This window comes from Seriola lalandi, unplaced genomic scaffold (assembly GCF_002814215.2).
Source record: "Seriola lalandi dorsalis isolate HSWRI2012SDOR001 ecotype SW California unplaced genomic scaffold, Sedor1 jcf7180002054570, whole genome shotgun sequence".
In the NCBI taxonomy this organism is placed as follows: Eukaryota; Metazoa; Chordata; class Actinopteri; order Carangiformes; family Carangidae; genus Seriola; species Seriola lalandi.
The window spans coordinates 1257373-1278265 of record NW_019525123.1 but is presented as its reverse complement, the minus strand read 5'-3'; the positions used below and the strand labels follow the sequence as shown (position 1 = coordinate 1278265).

The following is a 20893-nucleotide window of genomic DNA, read 5'->3' as shown; positions in this document are numbered from 1 at the left end:
TGTCATTACATAATTGATCTTGTGTCTATATGCATGTAGGTGTGTATGTGTGTGTGTGTGTGTGTGTGTACATATTTGTCACAAGTTTCCTGTCACATTCTTTTTCTTTTTTCGGATGGCTTAAACATCAACCTGCCAAGTGATGTAATGCCTGGGTATCCCGAGACTTTTTTTCTTTCTTTTTTTTTCACAAAAGACACACGGAGACAAGTGTATGTTTTTATTGCTGTGAACACAAGGGGGTGGGAGGGTTGACGTGTCACCTCTGCGCAGTGGTTTTCCTGTAATTGAAGTACTTCCACTTAAGTGTGAGATCAGGAACTATGAAATGCGCTTCATTATTTTCAAAAGATAAATACTGTAAACTTGAAAAATTCAATGTATGTTTTACTAATAAGCAATAAAACTCTCTGATCAGTACTCTCAGAGGTTTAACTTATGCTGTCTGTTAGCTATGAGCTGTAGCTTACGGTATCTAATGTCAGCTGATGTTACCAAACTTTAGCCAGATGTTGCTGTAACTGACATCACTGAGTTTGTATAGTGACTTTATGACTTTATGACCACCATTTACCTACCATGACCCTGTAACTGTTACTTATCATATGACTGTAGTTCAGCAGAAGTTACAGTCTCACTTTTAAATTTGAATAGGCTGCATTTCTTAATGTGTCCTATTCAAATAAGTCAAGGCAGCTCTTAATGCAACTCTAAATGCAGCTGAAAGTAATGAGATCAATAAGAAAAAACTGTCACTATTCCTTTAACCCTCTGAGGTCTAAGGGTATTTTCTCCTTTTAAATGTTTTCTTAAATTCATCTTTTTGCATAACATAACACAATACCCAAGTGTTTAATATCACAATTTTCAGAGCGATCTTAGCTCTTTCTATAATGAGCCCCCCTTTTGTCCAGGAGCACTGTGTAAACAGATCATTTGCCCCAAGTGCTGAAAAATTGAAGCCCCTTTTTTGAAATCCTTCAAATCTCTTTTTTCAAAAAACTTTTACTGATGTGGATGAATTGTTTTGGTGCTTGAAGGTTTGTCAAAGTCTTAGGTTCCTAAAAATAGCACCATATATGAGTAAAAATAGGAGATAAATGTAGAATAAATGCCTAAAATGAACCAAATGTTAGAGGCCTGCTTAATGGCCTTCTGCTTATTGGCCTGTGAGTCACATATGATCTTGCCTAACGTGTACAAATTCTAACAACATTTAAACCACATTTCTACGCTGTATTATCACAAAGATGCTAATAAAAACATCTTGAAGACCACAGAGGGTTAAACTACAATTTACTTGCATTATATAATATCAACTGGAAAAAAATAAAGGTGTGAGAATTTGATTTTGACACGTGTGATAGTACAGGAAATTTCACAGGGCATTTGTTACTACCTCAAACTAGTTTCCAACTGGGTGCAGCTGGTAAAGCGGCTTTGTTCAGTCAAGACGTCTATTATTTGTAATTCATGTGGAAAACCTTACCTCTCCTTCTGAGATCAGTCACTCCAAAATCTCCCATTGGGCCTGAAGACGAAGACTGGGAGGTATTTAAGACACTCCAAACCTCTAGGCAGCGATAGAGAGCCCCAGCTGTGTCTCTCCTGTGCGTAAAGAGTCTCGTTGGTCAGGCGCAGCGGCTCCGTCTCCGTGGACCCTCCCACTACAGAAGAGTGACACGCCATTCAATTGCTGCCTGGCCCTGTGCTTGTCGGAAGCAGGAGGGAGCTTTGAGCGTTCTCCTACACAAGGATAATAATATAGATTGATAGAAAGCGACTACATCTGCGCTGCGTAACGCAAAAGTCGAGTTGAATCGTGTCGACATGGGGATCCGAAAAAAGACTAACAAGAATCCGCCGGTGCTGAGCCATGAGTTTGTCATCCAGAACCATGCAGATATTGTTTCCTGTGTTGCTATGGTGTTCCTCCTCGGGTTGATGTTTGAGGTAAGTCCCGTCCACATGTTGAATGGGTTTTAATTGTCGATTGTTCGGGGGGCTGGTGAGGGGGGGGTTGCTCGGCTGGCACAGTGGACGGACCTGTGGTAGGCAGGACGCCGAATACTCCCCATCTGTTCTCCTGGAAACTGACATGGCTGTCTGATCTATTCTTCACACTACTTCCTCCTGTAATCGAAAGTTTTCAGTGAACAATGGCCTCTATTGCTTTTGACTTAGTCACCCTCACGAGATCATCAACTCGTTCGTGTAGCCCGGCATCTGCAATAAGTTTTTTTTTTTTTTTTTTTTTCTTCAAATCAAAGCGATGTGGGGAACTATAGTGTCGACTTTCCATCTGGCTGCTTCCCATGTTGAAATCGATATTTCAAACACAGGCCCGCGGTTTTATCATAAGAAGCAAAGTTAGTTATGTGCAACAATATTAGTGGGAGTATCTCATGTGTTGCGGTTTTGCAGTACTGTATCGATCTTGTTAGCATATTGTGCAACAGTCTGGACTTGGTTAGTTTATGCGTAAGATGTGTTACGTGGCAATCATACAACGACTGAGAGGGCTGTCATCACAGAAACCCGCTTGCACCAAAACTGAAAGTTATCCTCGGAGCTGCACAGCGTCTAAAATACGACTCGATCCTGCGGCCTGACAACCGGGACCTTTTCATACCCCCTGCTCGTCTCCGCGCTGGTCTACTTTCTCTCGTATGTGTGTTTCAATTTAAGCATGTTTCATCCTCACTGAAAAGCAGCGCCATTAGCGTCAAGTCTTCCTTAAATAAAACCACTTCCTGTTTTTGTTTTCCAAAGTAAAATTCCCGTTTTTTTTTTTCCTCCACCTAACAGCTGTTGCAACGTATGTGAAGTCCACGATGGCAGCATTTCGGGCTGCCGTTTACTCACTGCCATTTGAAATGCTGCCACAGACAGTTGTATGTATTTAGTGGACAGTTGTGTGTATTTAGTGGACAGTTGTGTGTACTTTGTGTCAATCCTTTGCACACGTAGCTCTTTTGTTGTGAAGGACTGTGCAGCGTCCCCTCTTTTTTTAAACTTCTCATTTTGCTGTCTTTATGCAGCTCAGTTCTCAAATACATTTACTTGGTTTGATCATATTTAATAACCAATCACACAATCAATCCCATTACCTCCATATAATACTAATAATTATTATTGTTTTTAATCCACATAGATAGTTTCTTAAGAAAAGCGGGTACTGTATTCCTGTATCTATTCTGTTCAATTTTCTATTTATTCTATTCCCAAAACCCCTTTAACAAGTTATATCACCTTTTTTCTATTGTTACAATAATATTAGATATTTTCCATATGGTCTCTTAGTTTGTGGGTGTCTTTGTTTATTACCAGCATAAAATTGCAATGAAATACTGCTAAAATAAAACATTCTGTCACTTTATATGAATTGGTGTCAAAGTTTAAAACCAATGTGTTACGTCAAGTCACAGATACAGTCACTCCAGAATGGGTCTTGCAGTGAGCAGTCCTTGATATATAAATGCAATACTAAGTAACTGCGCTCGGCACGTAAGTCTGATCCTTGTTTAAATGACTGTCACATATGTGCATGTGTGCAAGCTCTCATTGCCAATATCTGTTTTTTTGTTTTTTTTTTGTTTTTTCACATCCACAGGTCACCTCAAAGTTTGCAGTGTTATTCATAACCGTCCAGTACAATGTCACCATATCAGCAAACGGTAAGTTAAAGATTAAATGGAGAGTAGAAGACGTGTGGAGAGAGCAGATGTTTTCAGATGATGTGCGAATGTGTGAAGAGTAATGATGCAAGGTTTGGCTGTAATGCAGCATTTTCTTAGAGTTGTCTTGCTGGAAGCCTCTCATTTGGATTCTAGAGCTGTACTTGCGTGGCCTTACACAAACCCTTTTTTTTTTTTTTTTCCCCTTTGGAGCTAAATTTAGTCTGCCTGATTTATAAAGTTCTCTCGTGGCAAGGTTGTGCCGGGCGAATTTGGGCTAAGGTGTAATATAGGCCTCTCAAATCAAGTCCTTCTCATTTCAAGGTTAACATTTTCCTTGCCAACTCCAGACACCGTTGAAAGAATTGTACAATCTCAGAGTTTATTCGTGCTCTGTTGTACAGGCTGGAGGTTTGCAAGCTGCAAGCTGGTGATTTAGTTCTTATCTGTGAGACCTCACCACTTACCTCCCTCTGTAACTTATTTACAGCCTGTATCTAATAAAGCAAATAACACACGGCACCTAAATCTCCCTTCAGTGAAACAAATTCAATAATGTGATTTTTCTTTATTGATGCTGACTTTTACAAATGATTGGACTGATTTCTTTATGTAATTAATAAACCTCAAGCCACAAGTGTTCTCAAACTATCTGCTGGGAACTATGTTGACGTGTCGTCAGTCTCTGTGCTACAAAGCATCACATTATTCCGTGTTTAACAAATACCAAATTGCAAGCTCTATAGATAATATATAAGTTTGGAAATACCGAAGCGTCTCTGTGTGTGACAGTTGCTGGTACAGTCTATGAGTCTGCTTTTTTCACAGTGGTGTGATACTTGCACAGTCGAGACTCACTAATCCAGCATTCTCACCTCAGGATTTAAGGTTATTAAAGTTGTGAATCACTTGACTCAGCTGTTCAAATGATTTGACATACATTCAACGTTATGACACGAATAAAACACACTGCGAGATAAGAATAGATATATGCGGGGTTTTTTTTTGGTTTTTTTTTAAACTGTGGTCATCATGCTGCCTCTTCATGGCTTGTGTATGTGTGTGTGTGTATGTGTGTGTACGCTACAGAAGGCCCAGAGGAGACGGCTATTAACCACTTCCACCACGGCATCAAGGACTTGGCCACTATCTTTTTCTACATGCTGGTGGCCATCATCATGCACGCCATTATCCAGGAATATGTGCTGGATGTAAGTCAGACAAACACGCAAACACAATTTAAATACACAGGTTTTAATCTCTGTGATAAGTCCTGCATTGGCTATTGTTGTTTATTCCTGCAGAAGATCAACAGGAAGAAACACTTCTCTAAAACCAAGCACAGCAAGTTCAACGAGTCGGGCCAGCTCAGCGCATTCTACTTATTCTCCTTCGGCTGGGGCGCGAGCATCCTGCTCTCTGTACGTACAGTAGCTCATCTGGCATTTCCTTTTGTTTACACATGTTTTAAACCCCCAAAACTGTCCGGGATTGTAATTGAAATGCCTCTTTGTTTATAGGAAAATTTCCTGTCCAATCCGGTCACCATGTGGGAGGGATATCCCCATACACTAATGCCGTAAGTAGGCATATTCTTTGCAAACGGCAGTGCAGTTTGGAGCTTTTTATTTTGTTGTTAACTTGTATACAAGAACTTCAAGTGTGGCTGGGACATTTGGTACCACTTAACAATAAGACTACGCTTATAAAGGATTTATAAATGGTTTATAATTAGGTTATTAATGCGGTTGTTAACACGTTATAAATGATAAATAAACAATAATGAACAAGTTATAACAGTTTTCATACATTGATTCAGGCTCACTATTTAGCAAGATCAAGTTAATACTTACTAATTAATCTTACCAATGCGTTACTGCCATTTATGAGCCTTATTGTAACTTATTAATAAATAATATCCACTGTGCAGATGTACAAACGCTGGATGATGGAGAAAACAAAGAAAGCTCAGTAACTAATGAGATATGAATCGGAACAGTACAGATACATGTGGGCTCGCTATTTGGCAAGCAACAGGTCACTGTCGCTGTTTTTATCTAATGTGTTTCAACAATTTAGAAATGATTTATAAAGTGTTAACAAGCGAATTAGTAAACTAGTTATAAATCATTCATAAATTCTTTATTAAGGTAGTCTTATTGTAGAGTGGTACCATACTTTTAATTTGGTAACTCCTGTTTTCATTCAGATTCCAGATGAAATTCTACTACATTTGTCAGCTGGGCTACTGGTTACACGCTCTCCCAGAGTTGTACTTCCAAAAGACAAAGAAGGTAAGTGTGTGTGTGTGTGTGTGTGTGTGTGTGTGTGTGTGTGTGTGTGTGTGTGTGTGTGTGTGTGCGCATGTGATGGGCCCATCATTTTGGAATAGTATGACATAGTGTAGATTCTGCGTGGACCCTTAGGCTATTTCCTGTTTGACTTCCTTGGTTATGTTGCATTGTTTCACAGTCATCCCCCCTTTTTTTTTTTTTTTTTTTTTTTTTTTGCTTAATCCTATGTGCAGAGCCACAATGCTGTAAATATTTTGACCATTTTCTGGCCTCTCGTCCTTTGTGTTTACTGTTTAGGAGGATATTCCACGCCAGCTTGTGTACATCTTCCTTTACCTGGTCCACATTGCCGGCGCCTACATTCTGAAGTAAGAGCCGCTGTTTAGGAAAGCCTGAAATTCTGTGTGTGATTGCATGGAACATGTGACATTTTCCTTTGTTTGTACGCTGCCCCTCAGGAGCAAGTTACAAGCAAAGGAGCATTGTTTGCAATCTGAACAGAAGCTGAGAGGCTCTGCAGTAGTGTCCCCCCTCTGTTGTTCCTGTCAGTTGTACTGAAGGAGAATCATGTCTCCTTGTGTCTTCCAGTCTGAACCGTCTGTGTCTGGTCCTGCTCGTGCTGCACTATTTTGTCGAGCTCCTCTTCCACGTTTCCCGCCTGGTCTACTTCAGCAACGAGAACAGACAAATGGGGTGAGTTCTCATTTCCTCCTTTTAAAGAATTTAGAAGAAGAAGAAAGAATTTTTTCTTTTTTTTGTGGTGTGTGTTACTCACTTGTATGCATATAAAAATAAATCCATTAAATTTTTACCTAGTGAGATTCTTGAAAGTCTTGAATGCATCACAACGTTCGTCCTCTTGTCTTCCAGTTTCACTATATGGGCCGTGTTGTTTGTCCTCGGACGGCTGCTCACCCTGTCCTTGTCTGTCCTCACCGTGGGCTTTGGCCTCGCCACAGCTGAGAACCAAGGCTTTGATTTGGCTGCAGGAAACTTTAATGTTCTTTTTGTACGGTAAGTGTGTCTGAGGAGAGAAATGGGACTAACTTTTTTTTTTTTTTTAACTTAAAAAGTCACAGAAGCATAGCATCAAAAATCCACGAAATATATCTATAGCATTATTACACTGAGAGCTTAATGCCGCTATGGAAATCATGTGCCTACATGAGGTCAGCCACTTTACAACTGTACAATAAAGGAACAAGAGCTTCTTTCTAGACCAACCATGTAAGTCTTGAGGTTCAGCAATGACACAGAAAGAGCTCCACTGTAGAAGAGGAAGGGAGTTGCTCACCAAGACCAGCTTCAATATATTAGAATGCAGTCTAACCACATTACAAGCAGTTGCAAAGGCAAGTGAGAAATTTCTTACGGAGCAGTTTCTACACGCACAACCTCATGTCTGTTTTGCTGGAATTAGAGTTAGTTGTAAGGAATCAAGAAAACTACACACCAAAAATACAACAACTTTATCACTCCATAATTGGCTGCTTTGTATATTGTGTAACTGAGGGTGGTTTCCCCTTTTGACCAATATTTGCGAGTAGGATTTACTGACTGTTTCCTCTTTCTACTAGGATAACTGTCCTGGCCGCTATCTGCCTCACTCAGGCCTTCATGATGTGGAAATTTATCAACTTTCAGCTGCGCCGGTGGAGAGAGCATGCCCAAGCTCAGACCTTGAAAAAGAAACAAGTTCCTTCCAAGAGCAAATCAAAGAAAGACAAAGGTGAGGGAACAAGGACATAGAACGGAGTGTGTTTACTTTTCTTTTATGAAGGATTCTTCAGCAAATTACTGCATATTTTGAACGGACAAAAATGAAATATGAAGTTAAAATAGAGGAAACCAACAAGTCTGAAGACGAAGACGGAACCACATCTAAAATGCATAATATCCATGCTTACCTACTCTTTACATGGGACTAACTTAGATGTGTTCTTTTGTTTTCAGCCAATGGAGTAAATGGAGTGAACTCCCATGGAGCCGATTCACCAAGAGCAAGAAAAGAGAAGTCATCATAAACACATTCCCTTCATCGGCCCATCCTGTCACACACCCCCACCCCCACCCCCCCACCCCCTTCTCAAAGAACCATCTCTCCCCAATGCCTCCATGGCCGTGCCCAACCAACAGACCCTCCACTTCTCCACCATGATATGCATTTTCAGCTCTCACACAGGACTGACCACCCAGCTGGACTTCAAGGGCCAGAATGCATTTTTTTGCTTTGCTTGTCGCCAGTCGTCCAGCGCGCCTTGATTTGAGAATCATTGCTCTGCTGTGCCATTACGAATGAAAAAAGAAAACAAATTCAGAAATAAACTATTGAAGAAAAAAAGACCTTATTTAAGAAGTGCCTATTGATACGGATTGTTTTGTACAGGGTGTGTAATTTTAAAATTTCAGGAATGATTACGTCAGTGTTTAATGTTTCTCCCTAAGTCAGGCCATTTCATGCTTTTCCCAAATACTGTGTATTCCAGCTTGTGTTTTATTTCCATTTTGTTCTTGTATTTATACCTGCTAGCTTAGCTCACCCCTTCTTTTCCGCTGACTCCTGTCCCTCTTTTTGCGGACAATATAGGGAGCTTGTGACTTCCTATTGTAATATCTCTTGTTTTTCCATCACTGGAGGCTGCGTACAGTCTTATTAGAATCTCCGTCTTTAGGGTTCACATCACAGACTGTTCAAACCCACAACGCAAGACATTGTTACAGTGTTTTTCACCATGTCACTCACCGACACACCTTAGATGGAAAGCGAGGTAGAATATGGAAGTAGTTTTCAATATCCACTCATGGATAGAATAAGGGAGAGTGTGTAAAGGCAACCAAGGAAAATGGGAGACTTCACCCTGTAATACTCCCAAGTAGATTCACAGTTCAGTATTGTGCAAAACTTCCAACAGAGACGTAATATTTGATTGTTGGGAGTTCAGAAAAGCTTTGTAATCACAACAGCCATGAAATGACACAGAATCTATTGCTGCCTATAATGCTGTTAATGAATAAACACCTTATGTTTTCATTTTGAGCGACGTAAGATCATTTTATTGGAGGTGAAAAGGACAAAATCAGGTGAAACATCCCTTTTGATTGAACTGTGTATGTCCCTCTTTATCTGTAGCTGAAGTGAAATTGGTTTATTGTATTTGTTTTCCCTTGCATACTATGGCTTACCTGAAAATGTCCACAAGAATGATTTGTTGTAAAAGCATGGACTGGGAATGAGAACCATATGTTGTTTGGCTCTAACCCTAAACCTTTACCCACTGTTGACTGTGCCAAATGAGCCTGGGTGACTGTTGATATATCCCTTTTTACTTACATGCCATAAAACAAATTTACAAAGCTATGGAGTGCAGTCAGCTGTATTGTGAGAATCAATCACCAAGGTAACACTGGTTTATTCTAAAGAATAAACCCATTTACTAATTTTAGGCACACAGCAGTGAGTCACGGTCGCCTCTGGCAGTACATCAGTGGTTTTCTTAACTTGTCCTGAGGTTTTATCTATCCAGCAAAGGAATAAAATGTTTTATTGAAAAAGAGCTTTCAGAATCATTATTTGGCTGTGTTAGTATTTGTATGTACTTCACATGTGTGACAAACATGTCACAAATTAATTTAGAATTGTAGCTGTCATGAAAGAAGAGGCCTGGTGATTATTTGACTTGTAAGTTCAGTGCTAAATATAAAATGAATAACGAGAATAAGTTAATGTCACTATAATACACCACATCATGGGGTTTTAGAAGGTGGAGGATTTTATGAATACTGATTTGAATGCACTACTAGTAACTCCAAATAAGAAAATAAAGAAGAAAGATGAGAAAAAGTCAAATGTTTTACTTTAGTTTGTTGGGTTTTTTTTATGCAGTTTACTGAGTTTTTATTTAAATCAGTAATTCAATTCTATTTCCAAACATGAAAGTAAGCATTCAGGCCGCCAGGAATAACATCGTGGGAAGAAATATAAAAAGCTTTTAGTTAGTTGGTCAAATTTAAACATGAGTCTACATATAGTCTAAAAATACTGAAATCAGCCACACTGTACATTTTATTATACATTTTAAACTCCTCCCAGGTTGCTAAACCAGGGGGCGCCATGGGAAATGATTACACAAGTATGTTTTGGGGTGGAAAGATCTGAGAGAACTAATGGTGGTTAGTGGCTGAATGTGTCTACATGGGGTTTCTTTTCTTTCTTCTCTGCATTCCACATTTTACTCTGGTGCGTGAAAACATGTGGAAACCACCGTGTTGACGCTTTGCCTTTCCGCCACATGGTGGCAGTGTTGCACATGTTTTGATGGGAAGAATACGCCTGCTTGCTGGATTGATCCACGGATTCTTGACCAGACAGTAAATCAAGGTAGCAGAGTAAGTGGGACACGGTTATTTGTTGTACGCTTGTGATCTTGTACTGTTTGCTTTCCTTTTATGTTTTAATATATTTAGTCCCCTTCCTTAAAATACCAACCAAAATGGCATGGTGTCAGTTGAAAAAAAAAACTCTTGCCCCCCATTGCACATTTTCTCATCACTAGTTACTGCCAGTGATAAGTGTTATAGCATCTTAAAATTAACTAGACTGGACTGAAATTGAACTTTATGAGATTAAGGGAAGCCCCAACTGCATTCCTTTTACCAGCCTTTTTATTTGCGGCACAACGCTTACTCACATTATTTTACAGGCTGACATAAATCTTTATGACCTCACATTTACACACAAATTGGTAAGCCGTATTCACAGTGGTGTGGATATATTAGCGTAACGTGTATAACACACTTAATATGTTTTGTTTAGGTCTAGCTATAATCAAAAACCTGAGTTGGGATAGGGGGTGGGGGGGTCATAGTTTGACCACATTTAAAACCACGACGCACATTTAAACATTACTGACACTCGTGACACAGTGGTGTTTTAAGTAGCTGTTAGTGGGTGTCAAATTAAATATCGACAAATTGATACTGTTGAATCAATTTGCAAGTCCTGTGTCATCATAACAGGTAAATGGCTGTGGGGTTGCTCACGAACCCCGGCGGTAACTGAGTTGATACTGCTGGAGCCCCGTGATGTGGTTTGGTGTGGGGGAGGATAGCACCAGCCAGATAAACACTCAGTATTGGTTTGCAGAGCAGGAGTAACATGGCGGCACAGTTAGCCAGCAGAAATGTTGTTTCACTACCGCGAAGGTCAGAGCTTCTTCTGATAAACGGAATTTAACAGCGAGGACACAGCCGAAAGTATTAAATCGTAAGTAGCCACACGCGTTGGCGCTCCTTGTAGAGACGGGACGTGGTGTTTTGGTTGTGAAATCCATGATCCAGTGCGAGGTCTTCAATCTCGGTTGTGTGTCTGTCTGGCACAGGCTCTCGCTTCGGCGTTAGCTTATTAGCAAGCGCTAGCTTCTTGGCTAAGCTCGCTGACTGTGTCAATAGTGTTTTCTGCAGCAAAGTCAATTAGACGGCTCAGACAGCGAGCTTGCAACCGAGTTATTGCAATGTTTATGCGCCGTTTTTATTTGGTGGCTGTATGGTCACATGTACATTTAATGTAAAGTAAAATGTAGCGTGCACAGTACTTTCATATGTCATTGTTTTTTGTGCTGAGTGAGCGAGTGACCGTGCATACAACACCGGGCGAAGTTCGCCAGTATAGCAGGAACGTAGTTAGCATGCTAACTGTTTAGCTGTAGGCTAGTCTTGCTGTTTGAACGTCGTTGTCAGAATATATGAGAGAGTCAGGACAGTTCTCCCCACCATGTGTTTGAGCGGGCTGTTAACCTTGTTTGTTGTGCTATTAACCATGCCTCTTCACTACTTGCTACATTAGGTAAGTTGACGAAATTTCTGCATTTGTTCAGGATGCAGGGACCATTATCATTTTCGCTGAACTAATGTTTCTCTTGTGTTTGGCTGGCGTTACTATGCATTGTCGAGGTGCTGTACTAATAGGCTAGTTAGCAGCCAAGCCACAATGTGAACACTTTGACACTTAAACCAGTAGTTTCAAACATTCGAAAAAGTACTCAGAAAGTTGTCAGTGGTTCTACACTCAAGATTGGAGGAGGAAAAGTCTGCAGGGTGCTTGCAGAATGTTGTGGCATAGCTTTCCAAATACGTCAGAAAATCTTTAAAAATAATTAGGTGGCAATACAGTTATTAGAGTTTCGCGTAGGCTTCAATGTCGAGATAAATAGAGGCAGGACGTTTTAATTGAATACAGAAGATGCTCTATGAAAATATAAGGCACTAATGCAGTATGGAGGAATGCAGCTTAGAGGGTTGACTTGTGTGTTGCATTGTTGTGCCAGTGTTGAGAGTGCAGTGCACTGCTTCTAAAGGCTCTCCTGCTTGACTGATTCAGGACTATACAGGCAGACAGCTTGTGCCATTTCAGTGATTGTCAACGCTCCTCTCAGTAATGCTGGAGGAATGCATCCCTGGAACCAGTTGAGCAGTTTCTGTTGCATCACTCTGCCCACCTGATGGTGCACGGTACTTGTGTCACATCAGTGGTTTGAGATTTAACATGACATGTTGTTCAGCTGCGGTTTGGCTGCGACTTCAGGGCTTCAGTGAAGATGTGATGTGATGGATTTCAGTCAGACCTGCTGGTAGGCATATGCAAAGTAAACTCTCAAGAAAGTTTAAAAGAAACAATGTTGGCATGTGGTTCATATTTCTCATTAACCGCACACGGAGAAAGGCTAGAGCATATAAAATTATGAGTTTAAAGATATGTGTTTATTCCTCTCAAATGCGTGCATGTGTTGCCTGTTAAACACTTAAAAAATATTGCTCCTGCCAGCCTGAAAAGCGTTTTATCTCCAAGGCATAGTGCCTGAAGTTATTGGCTTTTTCATTTCAGTGTAACAAAACTCACTCTCAAAAAAAGCTATTTTTTTCTTTTGTGGATAGTAAGAGATCAAAATGTTTGTCCTTGGAAGACAGGACATGTCAAGAAGAAAATTTCCCTCTAATCTGACCTGATTTTAATTTTGAGAGTGTGTTATATGAGGACAAAGAGCAGGCATATGATAACTGTGATAGCCCTCTCCTAAGAGAATGCAGTCTTGTCCAGATGCAAACGTGTGTTGCTTCAGTATGTCGTATTGTTGGATGCCCAAGCTTTTGTTGTTTGTTTTGTTTTTGAGGTAGAAACATATTATTGTATATTAAGAATATTATAACATGGCTATTGTCTTTGCTTCATCTTAGGAAAAGTAGTTTTATGTGATTTCAACATAACAATGCAAAAGAATGACTGTGTTGGGATATTGACAGTCCAGGAATTCATGCAAGCGTGTATGCAAGTGCCTGTATGAGGATGTTTATACAAGGATAACTGACTGGAGGGTTTCTCACATTGACTTGGCACGGCCCGTGTAATGGCTATTAGAAGTAGTTCTCTGCCTGAACACACTACAGTAAACTACAGCTATAGCAACAGGTGTGTGGCACTGTAATGCCCAGCTTGTCACATCATTCGGAAACAATCTCCACATCCATCTCCTGCTCTCTTGGTGGCTAGCTGTCCTCTCACACTCTGGGCTCCACTAATCCCTGTAGTTTCATTCACACCCCCTCTGTCTTTCTATGTTTCTGTTTAGTTCTTTATGGTTGGCTTCTCCATTCTCATTGTTTGTTCATAACTCCATAAACAAAGCAGTGCGTTCCACAGCACTTGGAAACAAACCTATCATCTTGTAATCACTGACTTTTGCCCTGTGATAGGTTGCTTTGTTGCATCACCTGAGTGATACTGTAATCATTTGACCCTTGTTCTGCTGCATATAATTCCAGTTCTTGGTTGCTTTGTGTCACTAGTGGACTAATGTTAGTCCAGTAATTAGTTTTTTATACTCCAGTCCCAGTATAATGTAAAATTGAATGTAACGTTTATGCTTTGTCATTTATGCTGGCATTTGTATGAGAAAATCTTCACAAATCATCTTCAGACATTTTGAGTCAAAGATGCCTAATTTCTTTGTTTCCAGCTTTTCCAGTATGAACATTTTCTGGCTTCCTTTGTCTTCCGTGATTGTAAACTCAATTTAAACTTTGGGTTTCAGACTGTTGGTTGAATGAAACGACATTTGAAGAGCTTGAGCTCTATATTGGGGACTTCCTGAGATAATTAATAATTTCTGTTCTCAATTCTGTCCACTGGCTTCATTTTTTCCCATTTTTTGAGTCTGCAATTAAATTTAGACTTTAATTCATACTTGAATTGCATTTCAAGCACAATTTCAAGTGAGTTCTTATTTATTCCGAATGAATGCATTGCATTACATACAACAGGGAGGTGAATTCCTAATCACATGAGGTCCCCAGGTAATTCTTACTCATTGTTAATAGGGCATTAAGGTTTATTTAAGCATGTGAACTTATTTCAGGCTTGTAACCGAAGCCCCACTCAAATCATAATCAGTTTTAGAAGAATGAACACATTCACACTCACCTCAATACTTTACTCATTATTTTCTTTTGTAAAATACAAATTTAGCTCATAGTTAGCTAATTAAGCTCAAACCTTCACTTTTGCATTATCTTAAAGCTTATGATGATGTATGACACCTAAACAATGTAAGAAACACTTATGTTTGATTTAAACATAAATCCTGTTTTAAACATTGTCACATTTTACCAGCGAACTACACTGCTTCTCTTGTTTCCATACACTTTTCTTTGCTAACAACATTAAGTTGACTCATTTGAACCAGGCTGGAAAATGACATCCCTGTCTCTACCGCTTAGTATGGCCACCTCTTGAACAACACCATACCCCTCAGTCTCACACAGGCTCTGTACTCCTGGGCTCCTTTTTTAAAAGCAGTGTCAAATGACAAGATCCAGTGCCGAAAGGCTGGTAAGAATCTGCGCTTTCATAAGGATGTTGCAAAGTATTACTGCCCTTGCTCAAATCTGCACATTCCATTCAAGGAGTTATTGCTTTCGGCAAACGCTACTCCTGCCAGGCCAGTAAAGATAACTGTCTTTGATTTATTAATTTATGTATATACATTTTAAATTTAATAGATTACATTAAATGATTGAGCCCATACTGGAAGATACAGTAGACCTTGGCTGCACGCTTACACAGTTTAAACAAACACACCAGAAACCATGTGGCTTCCACTCAAGTTTAGTTGTAACAAATCCGGCAACGTCGTGTTATCTGTCCATCACATGCTATATAAGGTCCACTGCGTGTTCCTGACATGATGCACCCCTCCCCCTGGTATCCGTTTGCCTTGTCTCACTGGGCATCTCACCCTGCTGTTTCTGCGTTTGTGTTGTCATGGAAACAGCCGTGTGACAGGTCCTGGGTGGGCGTGAGGGATGAGCTGTGGGGTAATGGCCAGGTTTTTACAGCAGAGGGAGAGAGGAGGGGGAAATGACAGAGGAGAGATGTATAAAGCGAGGCAGAGATGTTTGATGGAAAGCTGAGAGGGCTCTGACATGGAAGAGGAGGAGCGGGGAGTATTTACTCCCTCTTTGCTTCAAGGCATGTTGTCATTGTCTTGTTTAGCTGACCTCAAATCAGCCAACCCATCTATCTGTGCCGAGAGTGGATCCTGTCTTGTTAACAGCAGTCTGTACAGGATGTTTTTTCGGTTTAACTGATTCTCTGTGTTATACAAAAATTATCCAAGTACAGTGCTTGTCATGATAGAGTTGAAGATTTAACAATGAAGAGAAGTACTGTCAGGCAGACGCTAAATTGCAGGGTTTGTTCAGGATTGATTGAAGGGATTCCCGTGACAGTTGTTTGATGATAATATTGAGCTCAAATTAGCTCTTGGAACATTTAAGAGCTACTGTAAATTGGCAAACAAATGCACCGTCGAAGTGTCCTTGACTTGTCTGAGATCATTTTTCTGGTGGGGAAATTGCCCATGGCAGTCAGTTCATGTTAGAATGATATGGCTAGTTATTTGTGAGTTATTTAAATCTGTAATGTTTTTAAAACTGAGATTTGTAACATCACACCGTAGGCTGCCTCATCCTCTACTCCCATGGAGACTCCTCCAGGGCTCCAAGGATCTTGAGGCTCACAGGCAATCCAATGATTTCGACAGTCCACGCTCCTCTACTTATGTAGGTCAGCCACAGCAAAGTGCATATTGATCTCCCAAGCTAAATGATATTGTGGTGTCTACTGCTCATTGCAAAGAAGGTGCCCTTAGCCAGTTTGGCTTGAATAGAGGAGACAACAGAGGTCACATGACTGCATGACAATGCTTCTGCAGCTGTTTTTCCTTGTGTTCTGAGGCTGGTATTGCTTAGATGTACAATATGTTACATCTAATAACTGTTACTATTTTGAGCATGTACGTAGCTCATTTTCATTAAGAAGAGCTGAGCCTCCTTTGCTCTTTCTGTCATCAAAGGTGTAATAACACAAAGCAAGACAGGACAGGATGCAGTTGTAGATAAAGGTTGGGGAGCGTGTTATGAAGTCTTAATTTGTGTGAGTGGGTGAATTGCCCTTCCCTCTGCCACAATGTGTTTGTGGCATCGGGTGCTAGCGAGGGTGCTAGCATGTGGTTGGCACCTTTCCCACTGCCCAGGGTGGAATCCTTGGCACCAAGGGAGGGAGAGAAAACTTGGATTGAGCAAGCTGCCTGCTAGAGTTGGGTGGGTGGTCCAAAAATATGCAGTGTGAATCAGTCCTGAGAAAATCTAGTATACAGTCTTGTGGTGGAGTGGAGCTGAAGAGCAGTCGTTCACCACCATCACAGGCTGTGCTAAGGTAGTATGGAATGACGTGCAGAGCAGCAGCATTTCTCACTCGCTTGTCATAAAGCCAGAGGAATGTGGGGATTCAGTTTCAGGCTTTTCATTTCTGTACACATTGTGAGGGTCAAATTCTGATCAGCGTGATTTCTCTTTCCCTCTCTATCTCTTTTTCCCTTCTCTCTCTCTTGCTCTCTGCTGACTCAGCAGTGTTCCTTCAGTGACCTATAATATAGTTTTGCTTGTTTTATCTCTACTGTTTTCAGCATGGGGAGGGAATCTCCTTAGCTGACCTGTGTTTTCCATCAGTACTGTACAGTGAGGTATACAGTAGGTTAATATTAAGACTAAATTAAGTACAAACCCATCAGCTGAAGTACTTGTTTTCCTTTTATTAATCACAGAGAACATAAAATGTTGTACAGGTTCACAAGCCTCGTATCACGGCCCGTTAACTCCCACTATGAACCATAAATGGTGAACGAAACGAGCAATGTGAATAGGTGAACATGGTGTGCATGTAAATGAGCTCTTCATTACCTGATTGACATGCAGGAGTATCTAACAGGTTATTTTTAATTAACAAGTAATTTAGCAATAGTCTATATAATCCAGATAATTCAGGAATCATAAATGCGTTTCTTGTGCCAGTGTAATATCATACAATTTACTTTACCAATTGGTTCTAAAGGTTCTCAATGTACAGTGACATAGACCAGAGTCTACTGATTAATTTTCTTAATGTGAGATATAATCAGCAAATTATCTGATAATAAATGATAAACGACTTTCTATTAATAACTATGAAAATGAAACATTTTCTGAATGAGGAATAGAGGTGGTGATTAGAGGTTCACGTTAGATGGGTTATTGATTGGTGGTGACCAGGCAGAATCTAAGTGAGAACAGAAAACATCAAAACATTATTAAACATGTACTAACATACTCGTTGAACATACCAGGGCCAAAGTAAAATATGTAAAAAAAAAAATGCATAATGCACCCATCAAGAATTTTCCTTTATTGATCTGTGAGATACAGTTAGATTGCCAGGACTTCATTCACTTGTACAGAATTTAGGTTTTATATTTAGAGATTTTATGTTCAAGTTGTTCAGATAATGCAAACATGAAGGCTCAGTGCTTATTCATCTTCAAGGTTGGCAAGCTGAGAGAAAATAACTGCACGTGCTGTGTTGATTTTAAGAAGAGAATATTGCACTTTAATTTCTTCAGGTTCCTTTTTATAACTTATTGTTGGGGTTTGCTTTTCATGGGATTTGTTGATAGTAATTAGATAAAATAAATCAGGTCATGTCCTTTTTAATGTGGGGTAAAGAGGAATGAAAGCACTCTCTCTCTCTCCACTCTTCCTGAATACAATTAGCATTGACTATGCACTACATATGTTTTCTAAATCAAGATGCTGTGGGTACATCCCCCACGCCATGTTAGTTAGCTAAAGGCTGTTTTGTCTGTAATAACAGAGTGAAAAATACAATACTGGGGCTTAAGTTCCTGAACTTTTCCAGAGGTGACTTTAAAAATCCTTTAATTTTGGTATTTGTATGTTTATGCTATTAATATCCACTCAAATTATTAAGGTAACTTCATATTCGCAAGCACTGAAATGCTACATGATTTAATTACATTTTCCCCAAACTGCAAAATTACATATATTTGTCCCTCGTGGACTATGTGAGTGGGCATGTTTTTGTTTGCATGTTAAAGTGCTTCTATTCACTCCTTTACTCCAGAGATTTGTGGTTTTGGCACCTGAAGATCTGGGCCGTCAAAACAAAACCGATTCCCATCTCATCTGGCAGTGGAACACAAAACAAACGTGTTCATTGGAGAGGGAATTACAGAGGAGAGGCAGAGCCATGATGTTACGCTGATGCTCCTGCTACAGGAGCTGACTGACAATATCTCAGTTTGAAACACACATTGCTGGGCGGGAGATCTTTGACCCTAAATAGATTTGAAGGCAGCAGATGAAGAATTAAAACATATCAGAAGATGTCACCCTGTTCTTCATCTCCTCATCATCACATGACCATCCTTAACCTTTAATGAATCACCAGCATTTTTGGAATTTATCTGACACTTAAATATTAATGGGAAGCAGGATACACAGCCAGATGGACTCCACCTGTGCCTGAAATGAAGACCAGAGTCCTGTTTGACCTGGCAGGGTTTTATCAGTGCTAGATGGCTGATTAGGGTGTAAATAGTGGAGTTCACTTGTTAGTGCGAAATAATCCTTCACATTGTTTGTTATTTGTAGATTAATCCTTTGTTGGTAATTCTAATCCAAGTATGGACATGAAACAATACATACTTTGATGTATTGCTGTGCAAGGGAAGGACGTGACAAAAATTTATCTTGTTTTATACAGCTTTTTAGACCAGATTCGATTCAAACGTGGTGATATAAACATTTATTTCCCAGTAAACTCAACCTGAAAAAAAAACACTATTGTAGCTCCCATTATTGACTCTGTCAGTGACCTGCTTTGCTAAATAGAGGTTAAATAGCCTTAGTTGTGGGGTCTACCTGACCTGGCTGTCACCGAGTGTTTCAGCAGGGGACTGTGTAAATGGAGAGAATGACAGAGAGCGAGAGGGCGAGAAGGCTGCTTCACTTTTTTCTTTGCTCTGTCTGGTCCAATTACATGTTCCACTGTCAGAGCAGCAGCGCTCTTAATCAGGTAATGCTGGGGTTTAAAGTCTTCCCCCTAAACGTGCTCCACAGATTATTACCCTGCTCACACTTTGGTTCAGTGGAGCAGGAAAACGCTAAGAACCTCTATCTGTCCTATCTACTTTACTCTGCCTAATTTAAATCTGAATTTAACCACTTTTGTTTAGTAGTGTCTTGCAGATTTGTCAGACCTTTGTGTGTGCATTTGCTGTGAGACTGAGTGTTGGCCTGTCACATTGTCTCAGTCTGTGGCTGATAAAGTGACATAGTTGTGTCAGCTGATCTCCTCTTCCCCTCCCCTCTTTGCTAACATGGCACCTCCTTATCCTCCTGGAAGTCTGCTTCCACTGTATAGCCTCAGGCCTCCATGGGAACTAATTCCTTACAAACTGTGAGAGGCAATAAAAGATGGTGGACACACACAATAGATATGCAGTTGACATGTAGACCAGTTACAAGATGAGCTCCAGATTGTCTCAAAAGCATGATACAATCAGCTGTGCATACAAATTGTTCTTTCTGCCCACACCCTTTCACACACTGCAACTCTGCATTTACATGGCAGTTGCAGACATACACACATTTGCTTTCTCTTGTCATTATGACTCACCCTTTACGACGCATCTTATCAGTTTCATTATGGTTCTTACACATTTGTGTTTACCATCCCCGAGGTCTCAGCTGAAGTAGCTTGCAGTTGCTGCTGGAGCAACAGATTTAAGGGCACCTGGCACAGGGTTATGCAGGGTTATCTGCATCAGAGATGCTCAATGAAATCTGCTGGCATGGTTCCAAAGTGTAATAAATGCCACTGTTTTATGTGAGGATCTGTGTATATGCTGATCTTACCAAGACTCAAGGATTATCAGTCAAAATAGTTTAAATCTTCAGTAGCCTCTCTCTTCCTGAACCTCTTTACAAGACATTCAAATTGAAACAAATTCTTTTTTTGATTGTTGTGCTTTAGTCATATTTGAGTAAGACATAGAAGTCTATTCCAGTTCACTTTTTGTTTGCCTGGAATATATGCTATTGTTAATGTAGATGAATACCCTATATACTATATTTATGCTAATATTAACACAAGTAAGAGCATTATGTTTATGACAGTCATTATTTAATTTGTTATAACTTGTTTGACATGTATCAAATAAACCCTCTAAGTGTCAATATTTCGTGTGCACAGAGTTCAGTACCTCATTTTGTTTGTAAAACAAATGCAACCCTCAAGCAGTAATGATACTTTCACTTTCATTGTTCAAAAAAGGTGTCATGGCTAAGGAGAATTTCAAGCATGACAGGCCAAACTTGTACCATTTTTTTTTTTAACGTCTGACAGTTTCAGGCAAAACACATATACAACATCCTGTCTAATTCTTCATATCTTTTAAGGGTTTCCTGAGCATCGGTGCTTTCTAGATATGTTGTCCTTTTAAGATATGTTAACCTTAAAAGCTCCCCACAGAA

General features: G+C 40.0%; 2 protein-coding genes across 4 annotated transcripts in view; both read left to right on the top strand.

The window, feature by feature from the left end:
• Positions 1 to 1677: 1677 nt before the first annotated feature.
• On the top strand, positions 1678 to 9523 carry tram1 (translocation associated membrane protein 1). The gene is made up of 11 exons (XM_023417020.2): positions 1678 to 1953; positions 3614 to 3677; positions 4767 to 4888; positions 4982 to 5098; positions 5198 to 5256; positions 5887 to 5971; positions 6269 to 6339; positions 6560 to 6664; positions 6842 to 6985; positions 7549 to 7700; positions 7925 to 9523. Exons 1-11 carry the CDS (start codon positions 1831 to 1833, stop codon positions 7993 to 7995), a joined length of 1113 nt encoding a protein of 370 aa, XP_023272788.1. The 5' UTR covers positions 1678 to 1830; the 3' UTR covers positions 7996 to 9523.
• Positions 9524 to 11088: 1565 nt separating this feature from the next.
• The window catches only part of ncoa2 (nuclear receptor coactivator 2), a 56421-nt gene continuing 46616 nt past the window's right edge, over positions 11089 to 20893 (top strand). For all 3 annotated transcript variants that reach the window (XM_023416908.2, XM_023416909.2, XM_023416906.2), the window contains exon 1: positions 11089 to 11234. The gene's annotated coding sequence lies outside the window, so the exon portion shown is untranslated. The remainder of the gene's footprint in view (positions 11235 to 20893) is intronic.